The 22,137-nt window shown below is 42.1% G+C and overlaps 1 protein-coding gene across 1 annotated transcript; it reads left to right on the top strand.

Moving 5' to 3' along the window:
- Positions 1-2,061: 2,061 nt before the first annotated feature.
- On the top strand, positions 2,062-14,192 carry rrh (retinal pigment epithelium-derived rhodopsin homolog). Its single transcript, XM_080199288.1, has 7 exons — positions 2,062-2,309; positions 2,668-2,858; positions 6,430-6,529; positions 9,370-9,520; positions 11,172-11,340; positions 12,763-12,941; positions 13,028-14,192. The coding sequence occupies exons 1-7, from the start codon at positions 2,186-2,188 to the stop codon at positions 13,131-13,133; spliced, it is 1,020 nt and encodes a 339-aa protein (XP_080055414.1). The 5' UTR covers positions 2,062-2,185; the 3' UTR covers positions 13,134-14,192.
- The last annotated feature ends 7,945 nt before the right edge of the window (positions 14,193-22,137 follow it).

The raw sequence follows: 22,137 nt of genomic DNA, 5'->3' as shown, positions 1-22,137 counted from the left end.
CTTATTTTTGGCATTAGCTGCCATAAACCAAGTTAGGTTAGAGGTCCCTTTGAAATTGATAAGCTAGGGAGAAGGTAAGTAGATAGGATTTGGGGGGAGAGGGGGATGAAAGATCGGGGGATGTTAGGAGGCTGAGACTGGGGAAATCCCATCGGTTGATTGGCCATGCTAAATTGCCCCTTATTGTTCAAAAATCTGTGGATTAGATGGATTAATCATGAGAAATGTGTGGGGATAGGGCAGGGGAGAGGATCTGGGAAGGAAAATCTGTCAAAGAGTTATTGCAGTCTCAATGGACCAAATGACCTCTTCTGCACTATAGGGTTTGTATGTATAAAAAACATTTTCTCCTTCCTGTACCCTGTCTATCAACTGATAATGGGGGAGGTGATAGTCTAGTGGTATTATTGCTAGACTATTAATCCAGAAACATAGTTAATGTTCTGAGGACCTGGGTTCGAATCCCACCATGACAGATGATGGAATTTGAATTCAATAAAAAAAATTTGGAATGAAGAATCTAATGATGACGATGAAACCATTGTTGATTATCAAAAAAACCATCTTTGATTTATTATTGTCACATGTATTAATATAGTGAGAAGTTTTGTTTCTTGCACGCTGTACAGACAAAGCATACCATTCATAGAGAAGGAAACGAAAGAGTGCATAATGTAGAGTTACAGTTATAGCGAGGGTGTTGGGAAAAATCAACTTAGTGCAAGGTAAGTCTATTCAAAAGTCAGACAGCAGCAGGGAAGAGGCTATTCTTGAATCGGTTGGTATGTGACCTCAGATTTTTGTACTTTTTTGCCAAAGGAAGAAGGTGGAAGAGAGAATGTCTGGGGTGTATGGGGTCCTTAATTATGCTGGCTGCTTTACCAAAGCAGCGGGAAGTGTAGATAGAGTCAATGGATGGGAGGCTGATTTGCGTGATGGATTGGGCTATCTTCATGACCTTTTGTAGTTCCTTGCAGTCTTGGGCAGAGCAGGAGCCATATCAAGCTGTGATACAACAAGAAAGAATGCTTTCTATGGTGCATTTGTAAAAGTTGGTAAGACTCATAGCTGGCATGCCAAATTTCCTTAGTCTTCTGAGAAAGTAGAGGCATTGGTATACTTTCTTAACTATAGTGTCAGCATGGAGGGATATAGTTCACTAATGTCTTTTAGGGAAGGAAATCTGCCATTTTTACCAGGCCTGGTTTACATGTGATTCCAGAGCAACAGCAATGTAGTTGACTCTCAACTTCCCTCTGAACAAGGGCATCTAGGGATGGACAATAAATCCTGACAAGCCAGCGACATCCATATCCCATGAATGAATTTAAAAAATGACAAGCAAAAACAAATCTATAAACTCTTGTAAGAAAGGGAATTATATATGCCTTTTTCAGTTATGGATTGGATTTGATGTACTTTTGTTTAAATTCATTGGAATACTGCTTTGAATTGGATGTCATGGGGGTCATGGGGAGGTGTGTGGGAAAAACTGGGGGGTGGTTAGTTGGGGGAGTCCCCTGGAGAGTCAGGGGTGTCATATGAATCCTGCTGTTGGCAGAGGTGTGGGGGGAAGGGGTTGGGGGGACATGAGGATATGGGAGTAGTTTTGGACAATTACGTTTCACAAAGAGCTTCACAATGTTCCTAATACAGTTCTGTGGAGAAGGTAAGTTCAACCTGTGAGCTTGCATTTTCTCAGAAATGGACATGGATACAGCAGTGTGGACTGATTACAATTGTCTTGCAATTCAGAAGAAGTTTCAGAGTGCTGGCAATGACTGTGCTGTGACTCCTGTGCTCCAGCTTTCTTCATACAACACCTGAATGAACCTTTGCGAGTTCAGATACCTGAAACATGCTCCTACACAGGAAGGGTGTTGGAAGTGCAATTCATTTATTAAGAAGAAAAGAGCTCCATGTGACTTAAATCTCGTTCGAGTAATTCTCTGCATACAAAAGTACCAGATCTATGGAGCTCATTGTTCAAGTTACAAGGAGTTTGAGTTCCAACTTTTAAATCCCTTTCACTAGTTGATCTAAATAACCTTGTGGCGGCCACAGTGAGAGAGTCTTTGTGGGCTGGAGACAAGCTTTTGTTTCCAATTTTACTCCTTGAATAGATAAAACCAGAATTTCACTTAGTTTCACTTTGGAATCGCAAGTGTTTTCTAACCACTACGATATGGAAAATGCTTCAGACACTCTATTTTGGAATACTACCTTCAGAGACACCAATGAAGTGGAATCCAAATCTGTCTTCTCTCAGAACGAGCATTACATTGTTGCAACTTATTTGATAACTGCAGGTATTTGTTTAAAATTACATATGGACAGTAAACAAAATAATTGTTACATATTTTGAAATATATTGCAGCTTAAGATGCTAAAACGTATTCAATTGAATTTTTTTTACTTTGGTCCAATGATGAAACTTAGCCAACCTAAATTTTGATTACATAGGAATGAATTGAAGGAAATGGTTGTACACGTTTATGAGATTGTCATAATAACAATAAGTTGAAGATTGTGTCAGAAAATCAACTGCATTTTTCCTTTTCCCTGTTTACAATATATAAACTGCAGCTACGCAAATCTTAAGTATGATGATTATTTCGGTAACAGTGGAAATGTTAATGAGAAACTTAACATTGTGTTTCATTGCAGGAGTGTTAAGTCTACTCAGCAACATAATAGTGTTAATAATGTTTGTTAAGTTCAAAGAGTTTCGTACAGCAACCAACGCAATTATCGTGAACCTGGCTTTCACTGACATTGGGGTGAGCGCCATTGGCTACCCAATGTCAGCTGCATCAGATATACATGGCAGCTGGAAGTTTGGCCATTCGGGTTGTCAGGTCAGTTCACTAACACAAATGCATTTTTAACATGAAGTAGAAAAAAAAATCTCTATGTTATTTGTAAAATGTATTCAATTCTCTTCATTATTCCAGTTCCCTCCTCGCAGAATTGTTTTGGCAACCCTCTTCTTCTCCTGCTGTCCCTAGTTCCTCCAGAAAATTAAATCTAAATATTACCAACCAATCCAAAGCAAAATATTCCACTGAATTTAAACAAAAGTGCATTGAATCCAATCCTTAAGTGAAAAAGACATGTATAATTATCTTTTTCACAAGAGTTTATAAATTTGATTTTTGACTTTTTTTAACCTGCAGGTGCAGCAGGTGGTCAGGAAGGCGAATGGGATGCTGGCCTTCATAGCGAGGGGGATTGAATATAAAAGTAGGGAGGTCTTGCTGCAGCTGTATAGGGCATTGGTGAGGCCGCAGCTGGAGTACTGTGTGCAGTTTTGGGCGCCGTACTTACGCAAGGATATTTTGGCCTTGGAGGGAGTGCAGAGGAGGTTTACTAGGCTGATACCGGAGTTGAGGGGGTTGAGCTATGAGGAGAGGCTGAATAAACTAGGCTTGTACTCGTTAGAGTTTAGAAGAATGAGGGGAGATCTCATTGAGACATATAAGATGATGAATGGGATGGATAGGATAGAGGTGGAGAGACTCTTCCCGATCAGAAAGGACAGTAGGACTAGGGGGCACAGCCTCAAGATAAAGGGGGGGAGCGGTTTAGAACGGAGTTGAGGAGGAACTTCTTCACTCAAAGGGTGGTGAATCTCTGGAATTCTCTGCCCGTTGAGGTGGTGGAGGCTGCCTCGCTAAATATTTTTAAGATGCGGGTTGATGGGTTTTTGATAAGAGAGGGGATTAAGGGTTATGGGGAGAGGGCGGGAATGTGGAACTGAGCCACGACAGATCAGCCATGATCTTATTGAATGGCGGGGCAGGCTCGAAGGGCTAGATGGCCTACTCCTGCTCCTATTTCTTATGTTCTTATGTTCTTATGTCGTTGGCTGGCCAGCATTTATTACCCATCTCTAGTTGCCCTTGTTCAGAGGGCAGTTGAGAGTCAACCACATTGCTGTGGCTCTCAAGTCACATACAGGCCAGACCAGGTAAGGATGGCAGATTTTCTTCCCTAAAGGACATTAGTGAACCAGATGGCCTTTTTGACAATCAACAATAGTTTCATGGTCATCAGTAGACTCCTAATTCCAGATTTTTTTTATTGAATTCAAATTCCATCATCTGCCATGGTGGAATTTGAACCAAAGCCCTAGAACATTAGCTGAGTTTCTAGATTAATAGTCTAGCAATAATACCACCAGGCCACCACCTCACCAATATCTGATAACAGTGATCGGACAAGTGAGGGAGAAAATGATTTTCATATATACAACCCCCATAGTGCAGAAGAAGTCATTCAGCCCACTGAGTCTGCACTGACTCTCTGACAGAGTATCACCCCCAGATCCTTTCCTTTGCCCTATCCCTGTAACCCCACACATTTCCCATTGCTAATCCATTTAACCCACACACTTTTGAAAATTGATTTCGCATGACCAATCCACTTAACTGTACATCTGACTGTGGGAAAGAAACAAGAGCTCCTGGAGGAAACCCACTAGGCACAAGAGGAATGTAAACTGGTGGGTTTCCTCCAGGAGCCAGTTTTGAACCCAGGTCCCTGGAGCTCTGAGGCAGCAGTACTGTCCTACAAATTAAAATGCATGAATGAATACCAGCCATTCTCTTCTGAATAATTGTGAAAATGCTAGCGTCCTTGTGAAAGTTATGGGCCAAATTACCCTGTCTCTGGATGGTTGGAGACTGAACGTATCCTGAGCAAAGAAACGCATCAGGACCTTGTGGAAGCCATGATGCGCAAACCTTCATGGGAATTGCCTGGGAAGTTTGAATTTCCAATGGGCAGTTCCCTTGCTCCATGGGATCCTCCATGAATCAGATGCTTAGGACATTTCCAAGGGCTCTGCGAAATCATGGACAGATTGAAATTTAATCTAACACTTAACAACTACACACTGACCCCAATCTCTCCATTTGAACCCCGATCCTATCTCTAACGCCCCGACTACACCCTTGACCCCTGCCAACCAACCCCTTGACCCCCTGACAACTCCGATCCCCTTACTACCCTCTGGCCCAACCCCACCTGACCTGACTACCTGCAGCAAAGTGCAACAGGATCTTGATCAATTGGGCCAATAGGCTGACAAATGGCAGATGGAGTTTAATTTAGATAAATGCGAGGTGATGCATCTTAGACGATCAAACCAGGGCAGAACTTACTCAGTAAATGGTCAAGCTTTAGGAAGAATTATAGAACAAAGAAATCTAGGAGTACATGGTTCATAGCTCCTTGAAAGTGCAGTCACAATTGAACAGAGTGGTGAAGAAGGCATTTGCCATGCTTGGTTTTATTGGTCAGAACATTAAATACAAGAGTTGGGACATCATGTTGAAGTTGTACAAGACATTGGTAAGGCCACAATTGGAATACTGTGTGCAGTTCTGGTCACCCTATTATAGAAAGGATATTATTAAACTAGAAAGAGTGCTGAAAAAATTTACTAGGATGCTACCGGGACCTGATGATTTGAGATATAAGGAAAGGCTGGCTAGATTGGGACTTGTTTCCCTAAAGTGTAGGAGGCTGAGGGGTGATCTTACAAACGTCCATAAAGTAATGATGGGCATAGATCAGCTAGCTAGTCAGTATCTTTTTCCAAAGGTAGGGGAGTCTAAAACTAGAGCGCATAAGTTTAAGTGGGAGGGGAGAGATACAAAAGGGTCCAGAGGGGCAATTCTTTCACACACAGAGGGTGGTAAGTGTCTGGGAGAAGCTGCCAGAAGTAGTAGTAAGGAGGGTGCAATTTTGTTTTTTATAAAGTGTTTAGACAATTACATGGGTAAGATGGGTATAGAGGGATATGGACCAAACGTGGGCAATTGGGACTAGCTTAATGGTTGAAAAAGGGGCTGGCATGGACAAGTTGGGCTGAAAGGCATGTTTCCATGCTGTAAATCTCCATGACTCAACATAGAATAGAGTATCTGAGGAACTTTGGATGATCTCCATACTTTCTAAGGCATAAGAGCCTTAACATCCCTCTGAAATAGCGGAACAACCAGAAGGAAGTCATAGCATTCGTCCAGTGCATAGAAGGCCATCTGGCCCATCAAGTCTGCACTGACTCTTCAACAACGCATCCTACCCAGGCCCTATCCCTATCCCCATGTATTTGTACAGCTAATCCACCTAACCTGCACATATTTGGAATGTGGGAGGAACTCAAAGCATCTGGAGGATGTCTATACACACATGGGGAGAACGTGCAAATTCCACATAGACAGTCACCCAATGCTGGAATCGAACCTGGGTTCCTGGCGCTGTGAGGCAGCAATGTTAACCACTGCGCCACATGCTTCTCCTAAAAGTCATTTTGGTGCATCATCTAAAGGAGATCAACGCCCACAATGTCCAAACAATTATTTTTATTACACTGCATTCATTTCTGTGACTATTTAACTGGTGTCTGATTTTATTTTTCAGGCTTATGCAGCTCTAAATATCTTTTTTGGGATGGCGAGTATTGGGTTACTCACTGTGGTAGCTATTGACCGATACCTGACGATCAGTAAGCCTGAAATAGGTAAAGCGATATCATATGGAATAGTCAAGCTATTGACATTGACGTGAATTCCTTAACATTTTCGTTCTTTATCTGTGTCAAAATCCTGGTTGCACTGTGGAATTGTCTACACCATGTGGACTGCAGCAGTTTGAGAAGGCAGACTCACCACTATCTTCTCAAGGGCAATTAAGGATAGGTCATAAATATTGGCTTTTCCAGCAATGCTTACATCCCATGAATGCTTACATCCCTGCATTTTGAAACAGGGATATGAACACAGGCTGGAATTCTCCAATGTCAGGCACCCTGCTACCACAGCCACTGAGAATTGAGAATTTGGTGCTCAGCCAATCTCCATCCACTGCAGCCGGACCGGAGAATCCCAGCTACAGGCGAGGTTGGAGAATGATCCAGTAATAACAGTTGAACAGAGAGATATAGTAGGGATCACAGATGAAGTCTTAAAGTTTGGTTCTCCTCTTTCCCTATTTGTCCCAATTTGCTGGTTTCTTGTGCTGTTCAGGCACCTGAGGGTGAAGCCCGTGGCTGAGGGATTGATCACAGATCTCTTTCAGTACAGCTTCTGGGATTTGAGAGAATGGTTGAAATTGAATGATCACACCAATTTTCTTTCCCTTCCTGTGAGGAACATGTCTGTTTTCCTTTCAGTTTTTTTCCCCCAAAAAGCTCAGCTGTGGTGAGAAATTTACTGCATGGGGAAATCCCAAACATAGGATCACACGTTGTCATTTCCCCAGCACAATGCAGTGAGCACAATGGGACTGTTGCATGTCATCTTCAGACTTGACGATTCCAATGCATACCTGATAGGCCTATCATGCCTCTCTCCTCCATTATCTTCAGGCCACCAAAACTCTGCTCTCCTTTGTCCGAACCTGCCCCTAGTCCTACTCACCCAATACCCCTTTTCTTGCTTGCCTGCATTGACTCCCACAATCAAACCTTTAAATTTAAAATTCTCATCCTTGCTTCCAAATCATATAATCATAGAATCCCTACAATGCAGAAAGAGGCCATTCAGCCCATCTGCACCAACAACAATCCCACCAATGCCCTATCCTCATAACTCAAATATTTACCCTGTTAATCCCCTTGACACTAAGGAGCTATTTATCATGGTCAATCAACCCAATCTACACATCTTTAGACTGTGGGGGAAAACTGGAAAACTTGAGAGAACCCATGCAGACATGGGGAGAATGTGCAATCTCCACACAGTGACCCAAGGCCAGGATTGAACCTGGGTCCCTGGTGTTGTGAGGCAGCAGTGCTAACCACTATGCCACCATGCTGCCCACATCCCTCCATGGCTGCACCCTTCCCAATCTTTGTACTCTCCTTCAGTCCCCAAACCCTCTGAGATATATATAACCCCGTTTACTCTGCTACCTAACCTTTCTTGCTTTTAGTCACTCTACTATGACTCTTGCTGGTTGCACTGTGGAATTGCTGACACCATGACTGGACTGCAGCAGTTCAAGAAGGCAGGCTCATCACCATCTTCTCAAGTTGCCAAGACCTTAAGCTCTAGAATTTACAAATGAAACCTCTTCGCATCTCTACTATTCTTTCCCCCTTTAAGACTCCCCTTAAAAACTATCTCTTTCACAAAGCCTTTGCCCATCTGTCCTAATGTTGCCATACGTGCCTTGGGCCTGGATCTTGTGGTCCACCATGGCAGGTTTCCTTACAGCGGATGCCACTCAAATCTCTGTTAACTTTGGCAGCAGCAGAAGATCCCTCCTGCTGGTGGAAGGGGCTAGAAAATCCCAAACACAGTATCTAATTCCACTTCGTAACATTCCAATGAAACACTTCATTAAGTTCGAAGTTTATTTTTTCGTGTCACAAGTAGGCTTCCATTAACACCGCAATGAAGTTATTGTGAAAATCCCCTAGTTACCAAACTCTGGAACCTGTTCAGAGACACAGAGGGTGGAATTCTACTGGCACATCTGCCCAAAGTTCGTACGATCCCGCCCAAAGCCAACGGAGAATGCCAGTAAAGTTCCGGCCTGAAGGAGAATTTAGACTGGCCAATGCACCTACCCAGCACGTCTTTTGGACTATGGGAGGAAACCCATGTAAATACAGGGAAAACATGCAGACTCCACACAGACAATGACCTAAGCCAGGAATTGGACCTGGGTTTCTGGAGCAGTGAGGCAGCAGTGCTAATCACTCTGACACCCATGCCACCCTGAGAAGCATGACACAATTGCAAGTTTCTTTCTTTTAAGTCGTGTCTATTTCAACTCATTTTCCAAACAGTAAGAATTTAACACTGATTAAACAGTGAATGATGAGGAAGTAACTTCTCCAATACTTTTCTTTAGTGTGGTTCCCATAACCTGTGCTGGATATGCAGTCATCCAGCATCATAGTAGCAGTTGCCAATATCCACAACAGAACATAATTACATTTTTGTTTTGGTTCCTCACACCCTTACGCTCTGAATTACCACTTCTGCTGTCTTCTGAAGTAAAGTCTTGATTCATAATTGTGTAATATTGTAGCAGACATCACGGGTATCCTGTTTCTCCTGGGTGACAAGGTAACCAAATCACTCCAGGTGAAGATTTGCTTTGTGGGCTAGGTATAGTTAAAAACCAAATTTTTATAAATTTTACAATTTTAGGTACACCAAACTCAAGAGAAATAGTTTAACATATTTTTAATTACACAAAATAATGAACAAATTCAAATGATTGCATGTTGTATTACAATCTTGTGGTTCAGCTCTTGTGATTGTCATCTTGTATTTAGTGATTAGTTGGTTTGCCTATAGTCATGTAATCAGCTGAAGTGGTTCATTGATTAGTAACTATTTTCAACAGGAAGGAGGATGACCAATGCCACCTACACATTGATTACAGTTGCCTGGGTGAATGGTTTGTTCTGGGCACTAATGCCAGTAGTGGGCTGGGCGAGTTATGCTCCAGACCCAACAGGAGCTACATGCACCATCAATTGGAGGAACAATGATTCGTATGTTTGTTTTTATTATGTTCTCTTTATATTTGTTCTCTTTATAAAATGTTTATTTTATATATCAATATTAAGCTTAAGGACAGCACGGTGGCACAGTGTTTAGCACTGCTGCTTCACAGCGCCAGGGTCCCAGGTTCAATTCTGGCCTCTGTCACTGTCTGTGTGGAGTTTGCACATTCTCCCTGTGTCTGCATGGGTTTCCGCCAGGTGCTCTGGTTTCCACCCACAGTCCAAAGATGTGCAGGTTAGGTTGATTGGACATGCTAAATTGTCCATTAGTGTCAGGGAGATTAGCAGGGTAAACGGTGTCGTGTTGCAGGAATAGGGCCTAGGTGAGATTGTGGTCAGTACAGACTTGATGGGCCAAATGGCTTCCTTCTGCACTGTAGGAATTATATGATATTCTATGATATTCATGTTAATGAAGGATTGTGGTCGGTGTAGACTCGATGAGCCGAATGGCCTCCTTCTGCACTGTAGGGATGCTGTGGTTTTATGGATTTCACCCCCTCTCCCCCCACCCTGCCCCAAGATAAATTCACTATTCAGACATTGAAAATCAAGTACAGCATGTAATGGAAAATATTATTGTGGGGATTGTTCTTACTTAAAAATTCTCTCAACATTTAAGGGTAAAATAATTTCTTTCCCCTCCATCCATTTTTGTCCCTTCTCACATCTACAGGTGTTGACATACTGAGGTTTAGTTCTGCTCATTACTGTATTTACTTGTTAATAATGGGTAGGTACTACAAAGTCACACTCTTGCATCGATTTCAATAGTGAGTCTTTCAGCAGGTACTTGGGGAGGAACAACATGGGCAACAACTTCCATGTTTCTGCATTTCACTGTACGTGCATGTAATTCCAAAATTACTGTTCAATTTATTCCATTATAAGAGTGAGTGTTGTAGCCTTGCTGTCATTCTCAACACAAAGTCTGAGCCATTTAGTTGCCCGTATAAATTAATTCTAGAGTAAAATTTACAAGTAATTTGCCTTTATTCTGTTCCTAAATATTCAGAGCTTTTGCTTATTGCGCAAAATGATGTTGTCCGTATTGGAACAGTGTGGCTTCCACTGCCTCTACCTCTCATTCTCTCTCATGTACAACATTTCATATTCTTTTACTACAATGCAGTGTTTTGTTTCTGTTTTTGTTCTTTATCTTCTGCAGCTCTTTAATCAGATTGTGCATGAGAAGTAGGGAGAATATATTTAAATGAAAGGGCAAGAAAAATAGTTTTCTTTAATGTTGACTCCCAGTTTCTGCTTTTTGATTTAGTCGAGCTCAGATTTGAGGTTGATGTGTGTAGAAGCTGGCCCCTTTAAGGTTATGTGACCAGATTGTGCACTGGGAAATGAGCACAGGGACCTCGATGCAGAGTACTTGCTTTTACAGCAAGACTAGATCCTAGATCTGGAAGTGTTAACATTGTGAAAGTACTCTATATATTTATCTGCTTATAGTTTGTTATATTAACTGGTGGTCGCCAATACCTGCAATTATTATAATGTGGATCCGTATTGTTCCATGGAGTTTGCATTATTTAGTTGCAACATGAGGCATAAATGTCAACTCAGAGGAGTTACAACTTCAACCAAACATTGAGAATTGGTCTGATTGATTGTATGGCTTTGTTCCCAGGTTGTTTGTTTCTTACACAATGACAGTGATTGCAGTTAACTTTGTGGTACCGCTCTCAATCATGTTCTTCTGCTATTACAATGTGTCAAAAACAATGAAAAGATTTACACACCACGAGAGTCTGCAAAATATAACCTTGGACTGGTCAGATCAACTAGATGTAACAAAGGTAAGAAAGTTATTCTTGCAGAATTCAGATGCTCTGGACAGATTTTTCCTTGTCCCCTGCTGGAGGAGTTTTGCAGTGGAAGGGGGTCATGAAATTCCTTGGGCAGTCTTCCCACCAGTTTTTAGCCAACAATTTTACGTGGGGCAGGAGAGGCTGAGGAAAACCCATTCATCCCAATTGAAGCCACTAAGTTGCTAATTATTTTCCTCCTGGAAGGAGTACAAAAGCAGAGGAGAAGCCCGGTATGTCACTCTACTTGGGCCTCTGATAGGAAGGGTAGGAATGCCTCCTCGCTGGCTCACTGGCCCTCTTTCCACATCAGGTGCCCCCTAAAGAACACCCCCTCAGATGTTCCCTCAACCCCTTTGTTGCTCCATCATAACATCCCACCCAACTCTCCCCACTGCAGCATCTCCCTACCGCCGCTCCCCCCCTCCCCCTGGCAATGAATTGGCCCTCATCTCTCTGTTCCACCATGAGAACCCTACGTTTAACTGGTTCTGGACTCTGGGACTTTGAATCTGGGCACTGCTGGAATCCCAGTCCTGGCCAGTCTTGGCACCGGTACTGCTGGCCAATCATATTGGTTGACAGCTCACGAAGCCAGGACTTCAAATCGAGTGAGGGGCAGAACTCCTGACTCCAGCCAATTAACACTCAATGCATTAAATGACTGTAGAACTATTAGAATCTGTGGGAATGCATTCCTGACCATGACCAATCAGAAAGTCTTCAACATGCACCTTATGTCATGGCATGTTGTTACTTCTTGCCCTTTCCAGAGTTTATGCAGGTACAAAGTCTCAAAATCGACAAGATTGATGCTAAGACCTTGCTGGAATTCAGATCATAGCAGATTTCAGAGTGGGCAGTTCGGTCTGCCTAGGTCATGAACTGGTCAGGACAAGCTAGGTTCAGCGGGGTCAAGGGTCTCTCAGATCATAAGGATGCAAGGGTGACTGAAATATCCAATCAGACGCCACACCAGCCAATGGAGTGCTTAACCGAATTGTCCAGTTAAGTTTTTAAAATTCAATTTAAGTTGATAGATAACATTCTAAAAATGTCAGGTTTTTAAACAACTCTGGTTTTCCGACAGCTAATTTGAGACACTCAAATACTCCATTCTTCTTCCTTGTATTTTCTCTGTATTCAACTTCTCTGGCAATATGATGTCAAAGTTCAAAGTTTTGCTGTCTCGCCACAATCATGTTCATGACTGAAGGCGTCTCCCCCCACTCTGCTCACTCAAGGCCTGCTGTGTTCCTAAGCCTTCCATTACTGCTCACCTTCTTCTCAAAGAGTTTATGGCGCAGGGCTTCTTCAGCTCCTAAACTCTGTTTGATGATGCATTGCAATGGGGAAAAGAGAAATGATGAATACAGATGAAAGAAATGTAACTTGATTTAACTTTTCTCACAGATGTCTGTTGTGATGATTTTGATGTTCCTTGTGGCTTGGTCTCCATACTCCATTGTGTGTTTATGGTCATCTTTCGGAAATCCAAAACTCATTCCACCTGCAATGGCAATTGTGGCTCCGCTTTTTGCAAAGTCTTCCACTTTCTACAATCCTTGCATTTACGTCATTGCAAATAAAAAGTAAGTGTTTATTTCCTTCGAGATGAAGGTATTTTTGCAAATTGCTTATCCAGAGTATATCCATGCACATTTCTTCTGTCTTTCAGGTTCCGAAAAGCCATCATTGCAATGATCCGCTGTCAGACTCAACAGGATTTAACTATCAATCATACTCTACCTATGGCCATCTCCAAGGCACCTTTAACTGAATAAAACTCTTTTCACTTAAACCTGTCCCCACAATATTTTGGCTCAGTGCCATATTTGTCATCTAATACCCTTCATTTTATATTCCTACTGAAAATAATCTGAATGTCTTTACCTTTAATACTCTTCTAAATGTATCCTAAATCTCGTGCTTGATTGAAGAACTTTCCTATATCTACTTTTCTCATATCCTTTATCGGGTACTTCCATTCATCCTCCTCTCTGGAAGAGAGTAAAGTTAGAGAGTAGAAAATCTTGCCTTATAGAATACTCCTCTCAAAACTATCAGCCTGACAGGTCCTTCATGATTGTTTCAAATTGCCAGTGGTCAAAACTGAAAGGGACAATCTTAACTGTGCCTGCAGTTGGGTTTGGACTATTATTTTAACCATCAGCCTGAACAATGAAGCTAATGTCCCTTTCATATCAGGTCAGTCTATGGGGACAGTAAGAAGTCTCCAGATTAAAGTCCAACAGGTTTATTTAGTATCACAAGCTTTCAGAGCGCTGCTCATTTTTTAAGTGAGTGATGAAGGAGCAGTGCTCCAAAAGCTCGTGATTCCAAATAAACCTGTTGGACTTTAACCTGGTGTTGTGAGGCTTCTTCCTGTGCCCACCCCAGTCCAACGCTGGCATCTCCACATCATTCTATGGGGAAGCAGAGCCAGGATTAGAAGGACCATGAATTAGTACAGTATTGGTCTCCTTATTTAAAGAGACGTGTAAATGCATTAGAAGCAATTCAGACATGGTTTCCTAGACAAGTACCAGAAATGGGCAGGTTGTATTAGGAGCAAAGGCTGGAGAGATTAGGTTTGTATCGATTAGAGTTTAGAAGTGTGAGAAGCAATTTGATCAAGATCTAAGATCATGAGGGACAATGACAGGATGGATGTGGAGAGAATGTTGTAGCAGAATCTAGAACTAGGGCTGAAATCTTAACAAAAAAAGGCAGCGTGTTGGTTCCAGTGAGGAAAACACTGTTTTCACTCTAGAGAAACAAGCCTGTTTTCTCTTCAGATCGTACCACAGTCTGCCACAAAAACAGATGGGCATATTTCACTAGGTTGGGGGGGGGGGGGGGGGAGGAGGGGCCATGTTTGAAGAGCATCCTGATAAGATCAAAAAGTAACCTGCCACCACTCTCCCCAATCCCCCACTTCAGAGCTGGCATTCAACCTCTCCTGAGTCCACGAAAAGATCAGCCATGATATTATTGAATGGTGGAGCACTTTCAAAGGGCCAGATGGCCTACTCCTGCTCCTAGTTTTTATTTTCAAACAGAGCTGGCAGTCACACCCAATAATTGGAGCTGGCTCTCATGCACCACCACCACCACCTCCCCCCCCCCAACAGTCAGTGCCAACACCCTCCCTTCCCCTCAAACATTGGACCCCTTCGTCCACAACCACCCACCCACACCATCAATGCCGGTACCTGCCTCCCCTTCACCACAAATGGCCATCAGCACATTCTCAGCTCCCACGCCTACTCCCCTCCCCACCACCACAAATAAATGACTTCCCCCTCCCCCATGAGGCTCCTACTGGAAACTGCCCAGCCATGTCCCTCTCCCCTGGGGGTACTCGTTGGAGTTTAGAAGGCTGAGGGGGGATCTTATAGAGATGTATAAGATAATGAAGGGGATAGATAGGGTAGAGGTAGAGAGATTCTTCCCAGTTAGAAAGGATAGCAGGATTAGAGGGCACAGCCTCAAGATAAGGGGGGGGGGTGCAGTTTAGATCAGAGTTGAGGAGGAACTTCTCCACTCAAAGGGTGGTGAATCTCTGGAATTCTCTGCCCATTGAAGTGGTGGAGGCTGCCTTGCTGAATATATTTAAGTCACAGGTAGATAGATTTCTGATAGACTGGGGAATTAAGGGTTATGGGGAGAAAGCGGGAAAGTGGAACTGATCCACTTCAGATCAGCCATGATCTTATTGAATGGCGGGACAGGCTCGAAGGGCTAGATGGCCTACTCTTGCTTCTATTTCTTATGTTCTTATGTTCTTACGGATAAACTCACCTTTACGCCCCTGGGGAGGGATCCCCACAACAGGTTCATGTCTGGGTGGATCTATTGTAAATTTTGCTGACATGACATCACATCAGCGTGGTTTGAAAATATGCCTTGGATTCATTGTACAGTGAGGGGGCTTTTGGTAATGTAGTCAAATGTTTTCAAATCAGGTTCATGCCTATTGTGAATAGGAACCTGATTATGTCGCCAGCGAGGAGCAGGGAAAATCAGAAACTGTGATCTCGCCAGTGAGATTCATAACTTCCGGGTTTTGCCAGATCTTGAACCCCTGCTGCCATTCCTGCAGAGGGCAGATATGGGCTCAAGATCACCCTCTCAGGGTCACTTTTGAAAAATAAGGGGTCACAGGAGACACAGATGAGAAGAATTATTTTCTCTTAAGGGGTTGTGAGTCTCTGAAGACAGTGGAGGCTGAGTCTTTGAGTATTGTTAGGGCAGAGCTAAATAGATTTGTGATTAACAACAGGGTACAAGGTTGTTGGGAATGGGCAGGAATTTGGGATTGATGTTACAATCGGATTAGCCATGATCTTACTGAATGGTGGAGCAGGTTTGGGGAGGCACTACTCTTAAATTATATACTCTTATGTAACTTTTGTTGTAAAGCCAGGGAAAGCAGGAGTGCTTCTTAGTTCCCCAGAAGGTGATTCAGTCCTTATTCCAAACTTTCCATCCCTCATCTCTCCTGTAACAACCATATCATCATTTCAAACTCAGTCCCAGCCACTTAGGCAATCCTAAGTTTGCTATCTACCTGATCAATTGTTGCATTATGCAATACAATATCATATGGTTTTGAAATTCAAGTCGATAATATTTCTACATTATCCTCACCCACCAGATTTACAACCTCCTCAAATTAAATCCGATAAATTGATTAAGCACAACCTACTGCATCTAAAACTACACTGCTATCACTAGTTAACTCTCTCCATCTTTATATTGGTAGCTTACGCATTTTCCTCTCCTTTGTTAGAATGTTTCAATACTTTAAGGTGACAATGTGGCACAGTGCTTGGCACAGCACCAGGGACCTGGTTTCGATTCTCAGCTTAGGTCACTGTCTGTGTGGAGTTTGTACATTCTCCTCGTGTCTGCATGAGTTTCCTCCGGGTGCTCTGGTTTCCTCTCACATTCCAAAGATGTGCTGGTTAGATAGATTGGCCATGCTAAATTGCCCCTTCGTGTCAGGGGGACTAACTAAGGTAAATGCATGGGGTTGTGGGGATAGGGCCTGGGTGGGATAGTGGTCAGTGCAGACTCGATGGGCTGAATGGCTTCCTTCTGCATCGTAGGATTCTAAATTAATTTTTAAGGTCCATATGGTTCACTTTCTACCACTCTAGCAACTCCATATTGTGACAGTAATGCAGTTTCTCAATCAATTAATTTACAATGGACCTAGATCTCGGCAGTTAGTTTGAAGTTGGGCTCCCGTTCTCACTGTAGGAGTCCATTTTAAATTTGTTAGTAAGCATCCCACCTCTCCCATGTCTGGATGTTCAGATGTCCCAATATCCACCACTGTAAAAAATGGTGACAGGCCTGTGCACAGTGGTTTATGGCTAAATTCTGCCTGACTCACTTTTTAACTGTATCCCATGGTGCTCTCCAGCCCATCATGGGAGAGTTAACATTGAGGTCATGGTGCCTACCTGCAGCTGATTGACAGTTAACTGCCAACTTATTTGTTGTCTTTATAAATTAAATAACTAAACTAAAATTTCAGTTTGATAAGTTCACAGGGTCCGTGCTAGTTCCCCATTATTTACCTCAGAATTCCATTGTCATAAACTTCTGATTTTAAAATCCTCTCTTTGTTAACCAGCTCACCTCACTGTGCTTCTGCATTTTCTTATATCTTAAAGTTAATTCATTAGGTTTCCTTTAAGTTCAGTCATTACCTTCACTCTGAAAGAAATGACCTTAGGATCCAGATGTAATGTCAATTTGTCTAATCAGCATTGTAGTATCACCATTTTAAGTGAACATGTTATAAAATGTAATTGTTAAGTCATACTAAAATATTTATTTATGCATCTTGTACTATGTATTTGGAAGATTGTCATTATTAAAAAAGGCATAAAATTAAATTCTGACATCTTCACATTACTAAAGTCAAGTTGAATGCCATGTTAAATAATCCATTCATACCTTATTTTGTGAACATTTGTACTTCAGAATTTCTAAGCCAATGTAAGTTGCAGTCATTAAAGTCAAAATTGCCAAAAATGTCATAATGTTTATCAATTGAAGTACATCAAATTAGTCCAAAAGTAATCTCATGATGTGTTTATATGAACTTGAATGGAAATTGCCACTTATGTTGAAAGCTTTTAACGTAGCAGATTATAGCCACAATGCATGGATATTTGTGCATTTAAAAGTGGAGTTACAATCCTATCCAACAACCATCCACATTAAGGTCAATATATGGATTGTAGACTGTCTGCAGATTGAAACCTGGCTATAGCTTGCAATAGAATTTCTGTATTTCCCCTCTGATTCATACTGATGATTGGAAAAGGAGAGAGCAGGTAGTGGTGGCAACTTCCTGTTTGATTATTTCCACTAGCTCAACCAGTTAAACAAATGAGGAGGTCCTTGCGTAATTTTGAAGAATATCTAGTGATTCTATGCCAGCTGTGAGCTACCTTGTATGCTTCTGCTTAATTTGAGAAATTGCTGCAATATTCTTGGAATTTCTTTGATGTGCAGTGGTGGAAGGTGGGAGTAGGTGCTGGGCCTGGAGAAGATGTGCTATCAGAGAGTCTGTGCAGCCCAATGGGCTGAATGGCCTCCTTCCGCACTACAGAGATATTATGTTTCCAAAACTCCCACAATAAACAGATTCTTCAAACATGCTGTCTAAATAAGTACAGCATTTGTAACACAATCAGGTAGTTGGATGTGCATGGTGAGCGAGTCACTCTGTGAACCTGACTGCTAACATTATATTGGTTGTTAGCATAATTTTTAGCTCAATCAGGATTGTTTAACAAGTGATGTCCAATCGTGGAATCACAGCTCACGATGGACCCTTTATTTTGAGTTTTGCAAACACACGCTTTGTTGTTTGGATATGGACAGTCCTATTGTGGATAGCTGAAGATTTGCCCTGTCTAATATGATATGTCAGTCATTGGAATGTAGGGCATACATACCAATCATCATACTGGAACTGAAACTCATATACCAGGTTATTCATTTGTGTGATCGGCAGGACACCTTTTTGGCTTGATAGCAGTGTCATGTTAGTGGAGAATACCATTCACATTTCTACTGCATAGTCACAGTGTGAGGTGGCTAGTTTCATCTGCTGCTCAAATTTATGAGACATATTTCCCTTCCAGGGTAATCTGAGGTAAATTGTACACTTTTCTGGACCAAAATGGCAGCCTTAGGCCCATTCACAAGTTTGCACAATACACAGCGAGCAAAGATCTAATCAGTGTAGCCATTATCCTGCAGGATGTCTTTGATTGCCCCACTTCAAACCAAACTAGCATGCTGAGCAAATAGATCAGTCCCTATTCACGCAATTGCCCATAAGGCCAATCATATGGGCACATGGAATGATGGAAATTCAACATATTTTGGCCAGCGAAGGTGGACAAACAGTAGTAGAGAACGCACTGGAAGATTTCTCAATCAGAACATCAACGAAAGGGAATTCATTTGAATGCTCCTTTTCAAAGGTGAATTTGAGCACTGGATGGAGACCATTTGGTGTGTAAGGAAGTTATTACATGCAGTTGGAGATTCCAAAATAGTAAATATATCATCTACATGCTGGAAGTGTGCACAGCATTGACAGTTATGTGCCATTCCATCAAAGATTAATTGTACGTGTTAGTGTAAGCTACTTGACAGAGCTAATGATCAACATGTACATGAACATGATCAAGAACAGGATTGAATGAAAGTTATTTATAGAAACATAGAAATCGGAAGCAGAATCAGGCCAATCGGTCCTTTGAACATGCTCCACCATGATCATGGCTGATCATCGAATTTAATATCCTGATCACCTCTTCCTCGAGTATCTCCAAGATCTATACCTAATTTCTGCTTGAAATCACACAATGTTTTGGCCTCAACTACAATCTGGGTGAAGAAATTTCTCCTCACCTCAATCCTAAAAGGTTGACCCCTTATCCTCAAAACTATGACTCCTAAGTCTGGACTCCCCTACTGTTGGGAACATTCTTTCTGAATCTAATTTATATTTAACCCAGGGAGATTAAAGTTGTCTACCTTGCTTTCTCCCTTCCTCTTCCTCATTGATCTCTTCATTCTCCTCTTCTTTCATCTCATACTAATTTTCCTCAGCGGCTTACCACATAACTGATGGCTAGGGCCATCCCAACACCACACAGCAGACCATCACCAAACTTGACACCGTCTCTGCAGAGTTTTACAGAGTTCCTGCAGAATGATACAGGCAGCCAAAGTACAATGCCGCTCCCTGTAGACTTTTGCAACTTGATACAGAAGATACTTGGTGAATCATAGCAACAGCCAGAAAGAAAATCAAGCAGCAATTAACCTGTAAGTAGTTAATGTTCCCTTCAAATAGCACTGGTGGTGGTGCCCTTCCTGCTATGTGTTCGGTTAAACAATGTTAGCTGCAGCTTTAAGGTGCAAAATAGCACTGCTGTTGTCAGATCTGCCTGCTCTGCATACCTCCAGCAGACATTTATTGTACACTTGTTAACAAGCTAATGTTCCATTGGGCACAATTCACTCCATAAGTATGCACGCATCCCACAGCCACTATTTTGGAGCTGTATGTTCACTTGTTATGAAGATGTGTTATATAAATATTACTTTATATTTAATCAGCTAGATACATATTTCTATTGACCTTTTTGAAAAGAACACTTCTGTTTAGCAATGGACATTGACCTACAGCAGCTACCATATTGCATTTGCAAAGGACACAAAAAGCATTACGGAGACATAGGGTGTGATCTTACTGGCTATTCACACCCCACTGCTGCTGCAGTGAGGATGGAGAACTTGGCACTCTGCCAAATCTCTGTTCACTGCAGTGAGACCAGAAAATCCCACTGGCATGAACAGCTAGAAAATTCTACTCAGAGTCTACAGAGCGCTCAGTGGCTAAGATAAGCTGAGGTTGAAATCAGGGACAGATCATGTGACCTCGCTCTTGGGTGTAAGATATATTGCATTTGAACTTGAGTCAGACAGACAGCCACAAGGGACAGAAGGGGCAATAGCCTTACCCCTACTCTCTTTGAAATCTTTCTTATCAAAGCTGGAAACTCACCAGAAGACCTCATTGCTGTGAATTGAGAATTGTTAAAGGAGGATTCTGAATCAACCGCATTTTCTCCAAGAAAAAAAGAGAATCAACCAGATACAACTGCAGAATTGAATGACTGTTCCAGTGAGGAACCCAATACCAGCAGCTACTGGGGAAAGTTACCCTTCAGCTATAAACAAACATCTGGACAATTTGCAAATAATCTTTTTCTGACTTTACTTTTTACTTGGCCAAGTTTTAAGATAGGATACTCTGCAGAGTTTTTTTTAGCATGTTTCGGAGGTCGGGAAGGAAATGGGGGCAGGGAGAAAGGAGACTAGGGGTTTGTATGTGGTGTTTTTGCATTAGTAGTTAGTTGGATATATTTGTACATTTTAAACCTTTTGGTAATAAGTTTTGCATCATTATCCAAGTGAGTTTTTACTATAAAATTAACTCTTTATTTATTAACTTAAGGGACCTTACTGGGTTATTTCTTGCACTGAGCTTTACAATATATATGTCAAACACATATATGATACAATAAGAAGCCTCACAATACTAGGTCAAGTCCAACAGGTTTACTTGGTAGCAAGAGCTTTCAGAGCGCTGTCCCTTCATCAGGAAGTCCTGTCTGCTATGACCCTCACCAATTTTTACAGATGCACCATAGAAAGCATCCTTTCTACTTGTATCGCAGCTTGGTATGGCTTCTGCTCTGACCAAGACGGCAAGAAACACAAAGAATTATGAATGTAGCCCAGTCCATCACACAAACCAGCCTCCCATCCATTTCCACTGCCTTGGAAAAGCAGCCAGCATAATCAAGGACCTCGCACCCCAGACGTACTCTCTTCCACCATATGGGCTGCACGGTAGCACAGTGGTTAGCACTGCTGCTTCACAGCTCCAGCGACCTGGGTTTGATTCTCAGCTTGGGCCACCGTCTGTGTGGAGTTTGCACATTCTCCTCGTGTCTGTGTGGGTTTCCTCCGGGTGCTCCGGTTTCCTCCCACAGTACAAAGATGTGCGGGTTAGGTTGATTGGCCATGCCAAAAATTGCCCCTAGTGTAATGAGATGCGTAGCTTAGAGGGATTAGTGGGTAAACATGTAGGGATATGGGGGTAGGGCCTGGATGGGATTGTGGTTGGTACAGACTCGATGGGCTGAATGGCCTCTTTCTGTACTATAGGGATTCTATGATTTCTATGATGATGATGAAAAAGATACAAAAATCTGAGATTATGTATCAACTGACTTGAAAACAACTTCTTCCCTCTGCATTAGACTTTTGAATGGACCTACTTTGTATTATGCTCTCTATACTGTACCTCTATAATCTGCACCATCTCCTTTCCTTCTCGCCTATGTACTCTATGAATGGCATCCTTTGTCTGTAAAGTGCACAAGAAGCAATATTTTTCACTGTATACTTATACATGTGACAATAATAAATCAAATCAAATCATCTCAGTCAGAAACCGAAGAGTGAAGTCAAAAGATAAATTCTAATTGCGTAGGTATATATTTTTCTATTTCCCATGGCAAATGTCTCTGGCTTAACAATGCAAATTTGGTGCCAACTGTGGACAGTTTAGCATCATGAGCTTGGGTTGAGAAGGAAGTGACTGAGTCTGATAAAACTCATTTCACGTGGGATCTTTACAGAGAGAGACAGAGAGGAGAGGAAATATTCATC

The sequence above is a fragment of the Carcharhinus amblyrhynchos genome, chromosome 1, assembly GCF_965287045.1.
Source record: "Carcharhinus amblyrhynchos chromosome 1, sCarAmb.v2.hapA, whole genome shotgun sequence".
NCBI lineage: Eukaryota > Metazoa > Chordata > Chondrichthyes > Carcharhiniformes > Carcharhinidae > Carcharhinus > Carcharhinus amblyrhynchos.
The sequence above is the reverse complement of the archived record's forward strand: the minus strand, read 5'-3'. Positions and strand labels throughout refer to the sequence as shown.

What these genes read in the sequence shown, in the direction of transcription:
- rrh (XM_080199288.1), top strand. Translation starts at nt 2,186, where the DNA reads ATGGAAAATGCTTCAGACACTCTATTTTGGAATACTACCTTCAGAGAC. An exon ending in ATCAACTAGATGTAACAAAG is followed by an intron (nt 11,341 to 12,762) that starts GTAAGAAAGTTA and finishes CTTTTCTCACAG; the next exon opens with ATGTCTGTTGTGATGATTTT. An exon ending in TACGTCATTGCAAATAAAAA is followed by an intron (nt 12,942 to 13,027) that starts GTAAGTGTTTAT and finishes TCTGTCTTTCAG; the next exon opens with GTTCCGAAAAGCCATCATTG.